At 48.3% G+C, this 13,580-nt stretch overlaps 1 protein-coding gene across 2 annotated transcripts in view; it reads left to right on the top strand.

The window, feature by feature from the left end:
- Dpp6 (dipeptidyl peptidase like 6) overlaps positions 1-13,580 on the top strand; it is a 656,578-nt gene that overhangs the window by 566,434 nt on the left and 76,564 nt on the right. For both annotated transcript variants that reach the window (XM_059257772.1, XM_059257773.1), the window contains exon 10: positions 545-642. In XM_059257772.1, coding sequence (XP_059113755.1) covers positions 545-642 — 98 coding nt within the window. The remainder of the gene's footprint in view (positions 1-544; positions 643-13,580) is intronic.

The raw sequence follows: 13,580 nt of genomic DNA on the forward strand, positions 1-13,580 counted from the left end.
ACAAGCTCTGGGAAGGCAGCGCTGACCCAGATATCTCTTTGTCCCCTAAAAGTTCTGTATATTAGGCCTAAGAGAGAACTCAGTTGGTAAAATACTTGTCGTGTAAGCATTAGGCCTAGAGTTTGATCCCCACATAAAAATCTGGGTGTGGTGGGATATAGTTGTAACCCTAGCACTGAGGAGGCAAAGACAAAATCCCCAAGGCTTACCGATAAGCCAGCTTTGGTGGGCTCCAGACCCGTGAGAGACGCTGTCACAAGAAAAGAAAGGGGATGGCAACTAAGGATGCTTAACACCCAGTGTTGTCCTCTGACCTCCAAACATTGCAAACATACACATATATGGACACACACACACACACACACACACACACACACACACACACTGATCTGTCCTCAACGTAAGTTATGGTCTTTAGTATCAAGCTCCACAGTGCCCAGATATGAGTCTTCCAGACGAGATGTTGCAAAGCCAAGGGGGGCTCCAGACCTTATGGCCACTCACTCACACTGCTCCCTCACAGCTCTGTCCCTTCGCTTTACAGGCTGGCAGTGAAAACCCCAGCATCTCCCTCCACGTCATCGGCTTGAGCGGACCAACCCACGACCTGGAGATGATACCACCTGATGACCCCCGCATGAGGTTGGTTTCTTGCACCACTGGGTTAGGAAAAAAATCAAAGAGGAGTGATTATTGTAGCATCTCCAGAATGGGCTCTCTTGTAGCACTGGCTAGCTTCCAAGACTTTGTTCTTCCAGCCTTCCTTGCTGATGTGTGGTTTGCTTTCCTAGGGAAAATAAAGTGGGAGCATCAGGCAGCATATACCTTTATTCCTTACCTTATATCAGGGCAGATAACCTGCCCCATGGGAGGGAGGGTCCTCTGGAAAAGCATGTCAGGTCAGCCCCTGTCTCAGCATTTGCACAGCAGACAGATGACATCCTCTAGATGACCAAGTACAAGAAAATCCTGGAACCAGATTTCAGGGAGCAACATCCCATTTTCAGGATTTTAGAGGACCTCTAGCTGACCAGCTCCTATAACTGCCTGATGAGTCCTTCTCTAAGAAGGTCAGACCTCCCAGTGGGTAGCAGCCATGTGCTTCAAAGGGCCTGTGGAAAATCATGTTGGCCAATCTCTACCAACATCTACAGATTTTCTAGTTAAATCGGAAAAATGGGAATCCATCTAAGTGACATGATTTGATTATCCACTTCGCCCTTAGAGTCAAGCAGTCTGGGGACTGATACCATCGAGAGTCCAGTTCCGTAGTCATTGTACCTCTCTGGTGAGAGAGAGGGAGTACAGTATCCCAGGCCCCGCACATCTAAGGCTCAGCATGTCTATAAATGGAGCTGTTTGAGCTGAGAACACCCAGTCTGGAGACCCAAGCCAAAGTCTGCCATATAGTTAGCCTGGGCCTTCATGTTTCAGTCACTTGCAAATCTCCACATTATTAGAAGTTTCTGACAGTTTCTGGAAGGGCAAGTGCTTGGCTCTCACTCCCCTGGGGAGGGTTCTCCACCACATGCTCACCCTCCACTCTCCTCTTCCTGACGTAGCACCCCCCTTTCCCCTAATGTATAGTTTTCTTCACTCCCACGGAGAGTCACCCAGCAAGAGCACTCATTTGACATCAGTAGACAGGGCCAGAAGGGAAGATGGTGGAACCCAGTAGAATTGTGCAGGGGCCTTGGGCACTTGGGGTCTGAGCCCTTGCCAGACAGCATTAGGTACCCCTGCCTGAGTTCTCATAAACCTGAGCCCACACAGCTTCCTAGGGCAGGCAGGTCTCTGGTGGCCCATCACTGGGCAGTCCCCGCTCCATGTGCACTGGTTGAGGAAGACCAGTCAATTTGGCTGATGATGGGGTTTTTTTGGCTGAGATAAAACAGCTCAGGTTGTTGTCTCCTCATCTCTCCTGAAGAAGATCCCTCTATGTCATCATTTCCTTCTCAGCCAATCTCTGCCAAGCCTCCAGGGGCCTGGTCCAGCCAACATGCTGAATTAATATGGAAAGTCACCTGGAAAATTTCAGCCATCTGTTTGAGTTAATTGGGAGTCTCGTTTAGTCAATTTGGTGATGCTGTTTCCACAGGCTTGATTAGCTTCAAGGACAATGAAAAATTAGCTGCAGTCAGGACTTGAAGTTTGAAGGCTGGCTTTCAGGTCTTCTGCTTGCTCTAATTTCTTAAGCTAAATGCAATAACACGCTTCGTGAGTAACACAAATTTGTAACACGGATGCCACTCCACCTACTGATTCTCTGTCACACTTCGTTGAGATTTTTTTAAATTTATTTGTTTTTATTTCATGCATGTGAGTGTTTTTGCCTGCATAGACATATGTGCACCACATGCATGCAGTACCTACAGAAGCCAGAAGATGGGGCCAGAGGCCCTGGGATGGGAATCACAGATGGTTGTGAGCCACCATGTGGGTGCTAGGAACCAAACTGAGGTCCTCTCCAAGATCAGCAAGCACTCTTAGCCTCTGAGCCATCTGTCTAGCCCTGCTAGAGGCACACAGATGTATCAGAATGCAGTCTCAGTGTGAGCACACAGTATTTGCCTGTCATTCTGCCCAGAACTAAGAATTTAGTAGTGAGTGAGCATGAAGCCTAGAGTGTAGAGGGTGAAACAGACATCAGGCAAAGCCTTATAAACATGTAAACAACTGTGGACCTGAGAAGAATCATGAAGTTGTGTGGAAGAGGCCATTTGCCTGGAGATAACCATGTCACAGGCTAGACCAGAATTTCTCAGCCTTGACACAAACAAAATCTTGGGCCTGATGAGTCTTGTTGTGGGGCTGCCCTATGCATCCTGGAGTCCTGGGTCCACCCTGATCCCTCTCTCCCTACCCCTAGCCATGAATGGAGGAGGTCTCCTGGCATCAGCAAAGCTCCAACCAGAGAAGCCCTGGTATGAAATGAGGTTCCCTGCCAACTGACTGGATTCAGTCCCCCGGCCTCAGCCATTTCCAGCCTCTCTTGCTTGTTCTCTCCTCCGTCAAATGGAGGGAGGTGCCCATCACAGATGTGTGCAGTCTTATGGGCAGCTCTGGAAACTTTAGGAAGTGATGCAGGGAGCACAGCCCTGACCCATGCAGTCATCAATCCCCTGGCTGTAAGTATTCCCTGCAGGCCACATCTCTCCCCTCAAAAGTCCCCTGCTTGTCAAAGAAGTTCATGTTCATGTAGCTAACTGGCTGCCTAGCATCACCTCTGGACATTATCAATTAAGTGGTCAAATTATGGTTCCCAGGTGAGACAGGGCCTTGAGCTGAATGTTTAATTTACCTCCAGAGTTAACAAAGGATGCAAGGAAGTGTTCAAATGGGTCCAGGTGCCATTTGAGAAACTAAATATCTAGAGAACACTGGGCAGACATATAGCACTGAACTTATTGGGTTCCTGCTGGTCCAGCAGGCAGAGTCCAGAAGATTCCCCTACACCAACAGGACTGAAAGTTGCCCAGTCAGTCAAAAGCAGTCAACACAGGAAGGGACGCTCCTCATGATTTTGCACAATCTCATTGGCCTCTGCAGGAGGGCTGGATGAGGTCGTCAACCATTTCTAAATGGCATCTGAAACTGGACAGTCTTTTGTAAGCTGGAATGCCTGGTCCCCTTCCTACACCCAGGCCCTGCAGCTTTCCCATCCTGGTCTAGGCTACTCCATCTTCACCTTGAACAGAGGCCTGATTGCCCTTGACTGCAGCAGGAATCTGCTCCTCCTTCACATCCTTCCTTCTGCCTAGCAGCATCGCCCCCATGGCCTGTCACTCTCCTGCTTCCCTACCTACTACATCTGCAAACAGTAGCTGGAGTGACATTTGAGCCACCTCGGGTCATGAGGCCCCTGCTCAGAGCATCTGCAGCTTCCCCCCTCATGGAGGAAAAGGACAGCTTCTATGACAGCCTGAACACTCAGTCACTCAAACCTTCTGCTGGACGGATCACTCTAGCAACCCCCCTCCCAAGTCCATTGCTAGGATCTTCTATGCCCTGAAAGCCCTTTTTGAGAGCTCAAGGTCACCTGCTCTCCCCTTCAGAACCAGGGGATCTGGAGAGCCGGCTTTTCTTTATTGACTTGTTCCAGTTTCTGCCCCCCACTGCAATGTGGAATGGTTGAGGCAGGGATGCACACACACACACACACACACACACACACACACACACACGTGTGCGCGTGCGCACGAGCACACACACACACACACACACACACACACACACACACACAAGTCTATACTACCATTCTGCAACAGGCAGTGGTGTGTTATTTCAGTTCAGGACACATTTGCTGAATAAGTAAGTTCATTTAAATATTAGAACCAAAGTTCCTATTTACATGGAATTTTGAGGTAGATTTCTTCATTTGTGCTGATTCTTTTCTGAGGATGGAGGCTAATGTTTTAGTATTAGACATTGGTGACATCCTCCATCAAGAAACAGTGAAATGGGGGGCTGGAGAAACGGCTAGTGAGTAAGAGAGCTTGCTGCTCTTCCAGAGGACCAGGAGTTTGGTTCCAAGCACACCGGTCGGGTGGCTCACAACTACCTGTGACTCCAGTTCCAGGGGACTCTGTCACCCTCTTCTGGCCTCCATAGGCATCCCCACACATGTGGCATGCACATACAGAGACAAAAAAAAAAAAATAAAAAGAGTAATACTTTAAAATTATAAAGTGAAATAAGACACTTGCATTATGCAGGGTATAAAGGGGACTTTTTAAATGCCTTGAGGTGGGGCCGTGAGATGAGCACTATGGGTAAAGATGCTTGCAATGAAGCCTAAAGACCTTAGTTTGTTCCAGAACTGACTCACAAAAATTGTCTTCTGGACCTCCACATGTACACTATGGTATTCATGCACACACACATACGATTCTAAGAAATCTTAATGCCCTTAAAAATAGAGGAAGAAGTAACCAGGAGTCCTGGGAATGCAGGCCGGCAGTCAGCAGGCAGACACAGGGCAGAGAAGACACGAGGCACTGCCTCAGTTTCCCCAACATTCTTTGCCTCCGCCCATCCTGGCTTCTCTGTGTTATGCTGGCCCTGTGAGTCTTTCCGCGTGGCTCCCATGCCCTCATTTTCCTAGGTGCCGTGTACTGCATTAAGCACTTAAGCAATGAGGAGTCCCCATGGAAATGCACAGTCCCCAAAGCTGTGACAGCACCCTTCTGTGGGCTGTGAAGAGACAGGGCAGGAGCCACATGTGGGAGCGAGAGGGGATCGTGTGGAGGTATTGAGAGCACCTCACAGACACCTCAGGAACCTGCCAGCAGCAGAGTCGTCTTGAGAAACTTGTGTCAAGGAAAACTGAGACTGGCCCTGGGGCACACATAATTCATACAAGCACTCCATACACATAAAATAAATAAATAAATCTTTTTGAAATTATGGAATATTTAAAAACATGGATAGACATGTGGTTCTGGATATAGATGGAAATAAGGAATAAGAGACAGGGATGTATTGTAGATACAAGTGTAGATACAGATCCCTGTTTTTCCCGGGAGCGGTGCAGAGATTGTGAGCGTATATGAGTGTGTATCTAGCATGTACTGTACTGTACTCTCAGACTGTGCACAGGGACTTGCTGTGCAACTGTGTTTCCTGAGCAGCTGACACTGGCAAGTCTTCTCTGCCGCCAGCTCCTCCTCCACACGCAGTACCCATAGAGCAGCCTGTGCTAACCCACGTGTGAAACCCGGCCTTCCTCCTTTCCAGTTTAGACACAGCGCCACACTGTGGTGGGTCCTGTCTACGCAAGGTGGGTCCTGTCTACGCAAGCTCTTATTGGTGATGGGAATGGTGTAGTCATTCCAGGCTGGGCAGTGAGAAACCTTTGTCAATTCACTGCCAACGCTTTCATGGAGTCACTGCCAACAACGGGATTAGGCGTCTTCACTGTTTAAAAGGCCTAGCTCATAGAAATTGGAAATTGGAGTCTCAGAAGTCTCCTCAGATGCATCTTCAAGGGAGAAACAGGGAAAGTCTGGCACTCGTTGCTGTGACTCGGGTGTCACGGGCATCCTGAGGATGTTGTCGGGAGACAGTAGTGAATGATGAGCTCTTTGGCAGGCCTGTGAATAGAGTAGACATCAGCACAAAGAGGCGTTGACGTCTGAGTGTGTCGGCAGCGTTCTGGAGGAGGTTTTTTCCAGGCTGTGTTGCAGGGCTGGTGAGTCGGTTGATGGTGAACACAAAGGGCTGGAGTGACAGCTAGTCTTCTCCCCTGGGCCACCGCTAGCAAACCAGTACACCGGTTTGAGGGTATCTGCAAGAGAACAGGCCTTGACAGGATCTGGTCTGCGGTTTGTCTTTAAACATGTCTGCATGCACTGAGGCATGGGAGAATGGACGAACACCCGCTGTCTGCCAACAGCAGGCCAGTGTTTTGCTTCCATCTTCCTACTGCCTTCCCATCTCAAGGGTCCTGATACTCCTAGGGCTTCTAAAGGTTCCTCACTTCTCTTACATTAAACACACACACACACACACACACACACACACACACACACACACACCACGACTTACAGAGACCCAAAACAAGGCAAGTGACTGCTAAAGACACCCCTAATCTATTACAGGGCCGGGCCTGGGTCTCTAAAGCCGGAGTCCATTGCCACCTGAGCTCCTACCTGGCTCTCAGGTCCCTCTGGAAGCAGAGTTCCCTGAAGTCCCCGCAGATTGTCATGGTCAGGACACATATTCAAAATGCTTACTGTAGGCCCGATGTTCTCAGTGCCACCAGCAGGGACACTGGGAAGGTTTGATTAGTGAAAAGCAGGCTTGTTCAAGGACTCGTCTGTGAGCAGGTTTCTTCCTGTCACCAGGAAACAGCTGCAGCACGTTGTCTTCTGAGCTGAGGGCCAAGGGCCTTGCTGACTATCCCATTCCCAGGAATTCTCTATCTTTGCTATGATGAGCCCTGCCAAAGAGCTACCCAACATAGCCATGTCCTCCTCTCAGGACCCTATGCCTGGTGGAGTGCTCCTAGGAATCCACAGCCTCGGCAGAAGAAGATGACTGTAATCTGAGGGGTAAAGAGCCCACAGGCCATCTGAGAGATTGGCTGTCCCAATGCCTTATAAGCATCGTCACACTGGAGTCCTCATACCAGGGAAAACCAATGAAATAGTATGTGACCATCTCATAAAAGCAACTCAGCGAGTCTAAGAGATAACTCAGTGGTTAAGAGAACTTGCTTCTCTTCCAGAAGACACAAGTTCAATTCCAGCACCTGCCTGACAACTCACAACCATCCTTAATTCCAGTCCCAGGGAATCTGATGCTCCATTCTGGCCTCTGTGGGCACTGTATACTCATGGTGCACATACTCATGCAGGCAAAATACCCATACACATAAAGAGTTTTTTAAGCAGAAGAAAGTATAGGGAGAATACTCCAAACTTGGGAGTCAGTGAGCAAGTGACATCAGAAACAAGAAATGTTTCCATAATAAATGAATAAATCTTTAAAAGAAAGTTTTCTCTGAGGGCAAGGGCCTGCAGAGGACCACAGCATCATAAAGAAGTTGGGTTAGCAAGGGAAATGAATGGCCCATGGGCTCTGATGAGGTCTGTAAGTGCTCAGTCACTGGGTGGGCAGGCCCTGCTTTTCCATGCATACTCGGGTTGTGATAAGCAAGACTGTAGGCCCTGTATTGAACAGAGGGTCTTGACAAAGATTGACACAGCAGAGGTATCGAGCAAGCACAGTGAGCACTGTGAGTACCGAGTCAGGCAGCAGGCACTATGAGCAGAGTCAGCCAGCAGGCACTGTGAACACTGAGTCAGCCAGCAGGCACTGTGAACACTGAGTCAGCCAGCAGGCATTGTGAGCACCAAGTCAGCCAGCAGGCACTGTGAGCACAGAGTCAGCCAGCAGGCACTGTGAACACCGAGTTAGCCAGCAGGCATTGTGAGCACTGAGTCAGTCAGCAGGCACTGTGAGCACCGAGTCAGCCAGCAGGCATTGTGAGTACTGAGTCAGCCAGCAGGCATTGTGAGCACCAAGTCAGCCACAGTGGAACACTAACTTAAGATCAAGCATGGAAGGTATGTGTAGTGGTCTGAAAGAAAATGGCCCCCAAAGGGAGTGACACTATTAGGAGGTGTGGCCTTGTTGGAAGAAGTGTGTCACTGTGGGGGTGAGCTTTGAGGTCTCCTATGCTCAGGCTACACTCAGTGTCCCAGTTTACTTCTTGTTGCCTGTGGATCAAGGTGTAGAACTCTCAGCTCCTTCTCCAGCACCATGTCTGCCTGATGCTGCCATAAATCTCTGAAACTGTAAGCTGCCCCTAATTAAATGTTTTCCTTTATAAGAGTTGCCATGGTCATGGTGTCTCTTCACAGCAATAGAAACCCTAACTAAGACAATATGTATTCAGTGGACCCCAGCAGATCAGAGTGAGCAAATTCCCAGTGGCCAGGGTGGATATGAACAGGGTGGCATCAGGATGGAGCTGAGCATATGATCTAGAGTCACAGCCAGAGTGGAGGAATTTGAAACAGGAGACAAAAGCCAGACACCAGACCTCCTCCTCCCACCCTCACAGAGGGAAGATGTGAAGAGTTACTCAAGTAGCCTTGACAGCAAGCAGGTGTCTACAGGCTATTCACAGCCCAGCATGACTAAGTGCAGATGTTTCCTTGGCAACAAGATGGTGTCATGAAGCTGGTGTCAGGCTGAGCATCAGTGATGCCCTCTCTGGGAGCTGCAGAGATCTTGCTGTGCCTCGGAAGCCACTCTCTGTGTTCTTCATCTGTGAAAAAAGGGACCTGAGTCCTTGAGGCTCAGAGTCCACGGGGCTCAGAAATTCACCTGATATGTTAAAGACTCCAGCATTTACCCTCAAGGGCTAACATTTTCTTTGGTGAGGCATTTGTCAAAAGGGGCAGCTGTGACCAGACATATCTTAATCCCTCTGTATATCAGACTATGCTCCAGAAGAGAAAAGACAGCCCTCAAATGTGCTTAACTCCACAGTATTACAAAGCTGCTTCTTAAAAATAAGTGAGCTGGACCAGGAGACCCCAGGAAGCTGTAGTGCCCATGACCTATAACAACAGGGGCTCTGTTGTCATCTCAGTGCTGGGGAAAGGGGGAGGGGGTATTCTAACTGGGTCACAAGGGCAGAGAGAGCCAAATGGAGCAAGCTACCAATAGGCTGGGACCTTTGGTTGATGGAGGACTGTGAGGAGGGAGCCACAGAAATAAATACCACCATCTTTCTCCCTCCTCTTTAGCCTCTTGAAAGTCCCCTATAGGGCAGTCAGAACCCTGATGCCATCTGTCTTAGTTACATCAGCATTTAATTGAGGCTTGCTTACAGTTTCAGAGTTAGTCCAGGATCACCATGGCGGGAAATGTGGTAGCAGGCAAGACGGCATGGCTCTGGAGCAGTAGCTAAGAGCTCACATATGATGCAAAAGTTACAAGCAGAGAGAGAACGGGACTATTACTGGCATAGGTTTTTGAAATCTCAAAGTCCACTTTCAGTGACACACTTCTTCTGACAAGGTCACACCTCCTAATCCTTCCTAAATAGTCCACCAGCTAGAACCAAACATTCAAATATATGAGGGTATGAGGGAACATTCTCATTCAGACCATCACACCATCCATACAGGTGAGCCCTGACACAAATACAGAGCAGAATGGAGGAAGCAAAGGGCACCTGCAGGAACACATAGGAAACACTCAGCATGCCCTCATATGACACCGGTAATTTGCCCAGGAAATGCCTAATACATATTGGTGGACAGTGGATAGGTTGATATATGAGCCTGTGTGGATAGATGTGTGATGGATGGGTAGATAGATGGGTAGTAGATAGATTGGTAGGTTGGAAGGGTGTAAGGATGTGTGGAATTAATTAGATTGGTGGACAGTAGAAGATAGATGAATGTGATGGATTGGATTGGATGAATTAATAAATGGATTGGATGACTGAATAGATGGATTGGCTTGGAAGGACTGGAATAGATGAGTGGATGGATGGATGAATGGATAAATGACAGGATGGATAGATTAATACATAAGTGAAAGATGGATTGGAATGAGAGAAGATGGATAGATACAAGATGGAAAGGTTAATTGAGCAAGTGTATTGGATGAGTTAGCAAATGGATGGATGAATGGGTGGGTGGATGGATGGATGGATGGATAAATGGAAAGTAGATGACAATAAATGAATAACAGATGATAGACAGATAAGAGTATTATGAGTGGATGGATGGATGGATGGATGGATGGATGGATGGATGGACAGTATGGTAAACAAACGAATAAACTTTGACTACATTAAAGTAGAATACAGAGAGGGCTTCCATAAAAATGACTCTGGGGGCTGGAGAGATGGCTCAGAGGTTAAGAGCACTGGCTGCTCTTCCAGAGGTCCTGAGTTCAATTCCCAGCAACCACATGGTGGCTCACAACCATCTGTATTGAGATCTGGTGCCCTCTTCTGGCCTGCAGGCATACATGCAGACAGAATACTGCATACATAATAAATAAATAAATATTTTTTTAAAAAAAAAATGACTCTGTCACTCCTCTACAATGGACACTTTCACTGCTGCATCACTAACTGTTAAATAAAGAACCCATAAGTGCCACGGTGTGTTCTCTGTAAACCTGTTCTCTGTAAACACACCCTGACAGGCAGCCCTGCTGTGTCTCCAGCCCCTCTGATAGAAAAAAGAGAGAACCATCTCAGTGAAAGAGAAAGTATGGAGAGGTATTGAATAGCCATCTGTTTGAATGTGTTACTTCTCTGTTTTCTGCAATGCCCTCGGCCTGCATACATCTTAATAGTTGCACAATGACTCTGAGGAAGACCCAGACAGGACCGTGAACTCCATTGCAGGCAGCGTTGTGCTCAGTGTTATGGCAGCTTGCTCAAAGCTGCCCTCTACTAAAGCGCATCCCTTTACAAACAAATTGCCCTCTCACAGTGCATTCTCTTCCAGCTTGGTCCATGAAATAAACATTGCTTTAAGATGCCAGAGTTAACTGCAAGCTCTTTGTGTCACGAGACTTTGTTCCCTTTGCCCTTTATTGCCACAGGCTGTCAGAGCCTGTGCCAGAATCAGAAATACCAAAAAGTGACTTGGCACATTAATCCCTGTGAGAGAATCAATACCCATTCATATTTTATGGTAAACAAGTGGGCTAATCAAAAATTCATCCACTGCTCACCAGCAAGCTCCTCTGTGCTCTGAGCTGAAGGCACCTCCTTAGCCAGACTGCAAGTGCCCTTCCCTTAGGCTCCCAGGCACAGCCTGCTTCCCTCCATAACATCAGTCCCTGAGCTAAAGTTAAAGGCCTGCTCATCCAGCCTCCACCCAACCTGTGAGCCAGTGCCTGCCCATCAATTTACTTAAGTAGAACCCTGCCGTCCACAGCATCTGCCCTGAGTGCTCTTAGAGTAACTGTGAGTGAAGAGCATCCTTTAGCATGGAGAGACCATCAGAAACCTTTCCAACTTGAGTCCAGCAGAATGATTTTTGCAAGGGAAGGGGGTGAAAAGAAGAACTCTTCTGCCGTCAGTGAGGTAGTGACATGAGAATACACTCTCAGCACTCACAAGTGCATCCATGAAGCAGGCTTCAGGAAGCACCCAGGGCTGGAGAGATGGCTCTGCAGTTAAGAGCACTTGCTGCTCTTCCAGAGGACCCGGGTTCCATTCCCAGCACCCACATGGTGGCTCACAACCATCTGTAACTCCAGTTCCAGGGGAACTAATGCCCTCTTCTAGTCTCTGCAGGCACTAGGCGAAACTCCTATAAAAAAAAATGGAAGTGTACTCCTTGAGCACTCAAAGAAATCTGGAAATTTGCCCAAAGGAGATGGAAACTCCAGATGTGAATGTTGACAACAGGTTCAACAAAGCTGGCTGAGCCACAGGAATAAGAAGCAGTCCATACTGTATCCATGGACATTTGTCCAGAAAATTTAATGAGAGGAGATGAGGAGTCAGCAAACAAGCTGCATCCCTTCTGTGCCAGGTCCAGCCGCAACTTCCTCAGAAGGGTTACACTTCCCATCTAGCTTTGTCCTGTCCCTTAACGACTTCCTGCTTTCTTTTCATTCCATAGCACTGCATCTGTCTACCAAAGCATCTACACACATTCAAAGGACATGGATGAGGGGCAGGGCTGGAAGTAGAGACCTATGGTTTGATGAAAATTCCATATATTTATACAATGTATTGTGTTCGTCTCTACCCACCACTGTCTCCCTCTAGCGCCCACTAGTGCCCCCGCACCGTCACCCTCCTGAGTCCATGTCCTTTCATGTTGTTTCCAGTAACCCCGAGTCTGATTTATGTTGCCTGTAGGTGCAAGCATACATGGCTACCCACTGGGGCATGGGCGGCCTGTTAACAGTCACATCCCCAGAGTGACTCCCTCCCAGCCCTCAGTGGCTAATAGTTTATCTGCCAAGGATGGGGACGTGGGGGCCTCTCCCCTAGCTGGGACGCTGGCTGGCTTGATCTTGTCAGGCAAGCACAGCTGCTGTGAGTTGGTGTTTGCAACATCATCGTGCCCAGAAGTCAGCATTCCACAACTCCCCTCCCCGATCAGCTCTTATGTTCTCCCCCCTCTTCTGCCATGTTCCCTGAGCCCTGAATCAAGGGGTGGTGATACTTCTTGATGACTTGTTCCAGAAGTGCCCAGCCCAGCCCAGTCCCACCCATAGCATGCAGCTTGAGGACACTTTTTGGTGACTGTTCCACAAGTCCCACTGATGAGTTGCTTTCCAGAAGGGAGGTTGTGTTCATCCGTCTCTTTCCGGTACTTCATATATAAATCAGGAATAGGAAGTTTGGAATAAGGGCCACTGCCTTTAGCTACTAGTGCAGGGAATTTTCATATAGCCAAAGAGGTGCAGAGTGAATGTGCCAACATTCAAAACAGGCACAGGTCCCTCATTAGTGTGAAGGCCATGAGAGAGGCAATCCTCCCAGAGCCCTGGATCTCTCTCCTTCATCCCCCACAGGAGTAGTGTTGCTGGCAGTAAGAGATGGTTATATGTGCCTTCCCACCCACTCCCTGACTGCCTGTGCACAGCAATTCCCAGGAGGTCATTAGCACACATTCATCCCCAGGGCCCTTCAAGCTGCTGACCTCCATCTGTGTGTGTATATGTATACATGTAGCAGTGAGTACATGTGTGCGCATGTGTGTGCACAAGTATGTGAGGGTAAATGGGTGAGTATGGAGGTGAATTCATGTGTGTGCACACATGCATGTATGCAAATGTGTACACATGTGTGTGGAGGCCAGTCAGCATCAGGTATTTTTTTTCAATTACTTGCTATCTTAATTTTTTGAGACATAGTCTCTTCTAAATCTGGAGCTTGCTAGTTCATACTGGCTGACCACATGTCCCAGGGAGCCCCCTACCCCCAATATTGGGACTTTGGGCACACATTCCTGGGCCTGACCCTTTTATCTGATGTCTTGGTTTTGGTTTCTGCTGGTGTGATAAAACATCATGAGCAAAGCAACTTGGGAAGGAAAGGGTTTATTTCACCTTCCAGCTCTTAATCTGCCATCCAG

This window comes from Peromyscus eremicus, chromosome 3 (genome assembly GCF_949786415.1).
Source record: "Peromyscus eremicus chromosome 3, PerEre_H2_v1, whole genome shotgun sequence".
NCBI classification, from domain to species: domain Eukaryota; kingdom Metazoa; phylum Chordata; class Mammalia; order Rodentia; family Cricetidae; genus Peromyscus; species Peromyscus eremicus.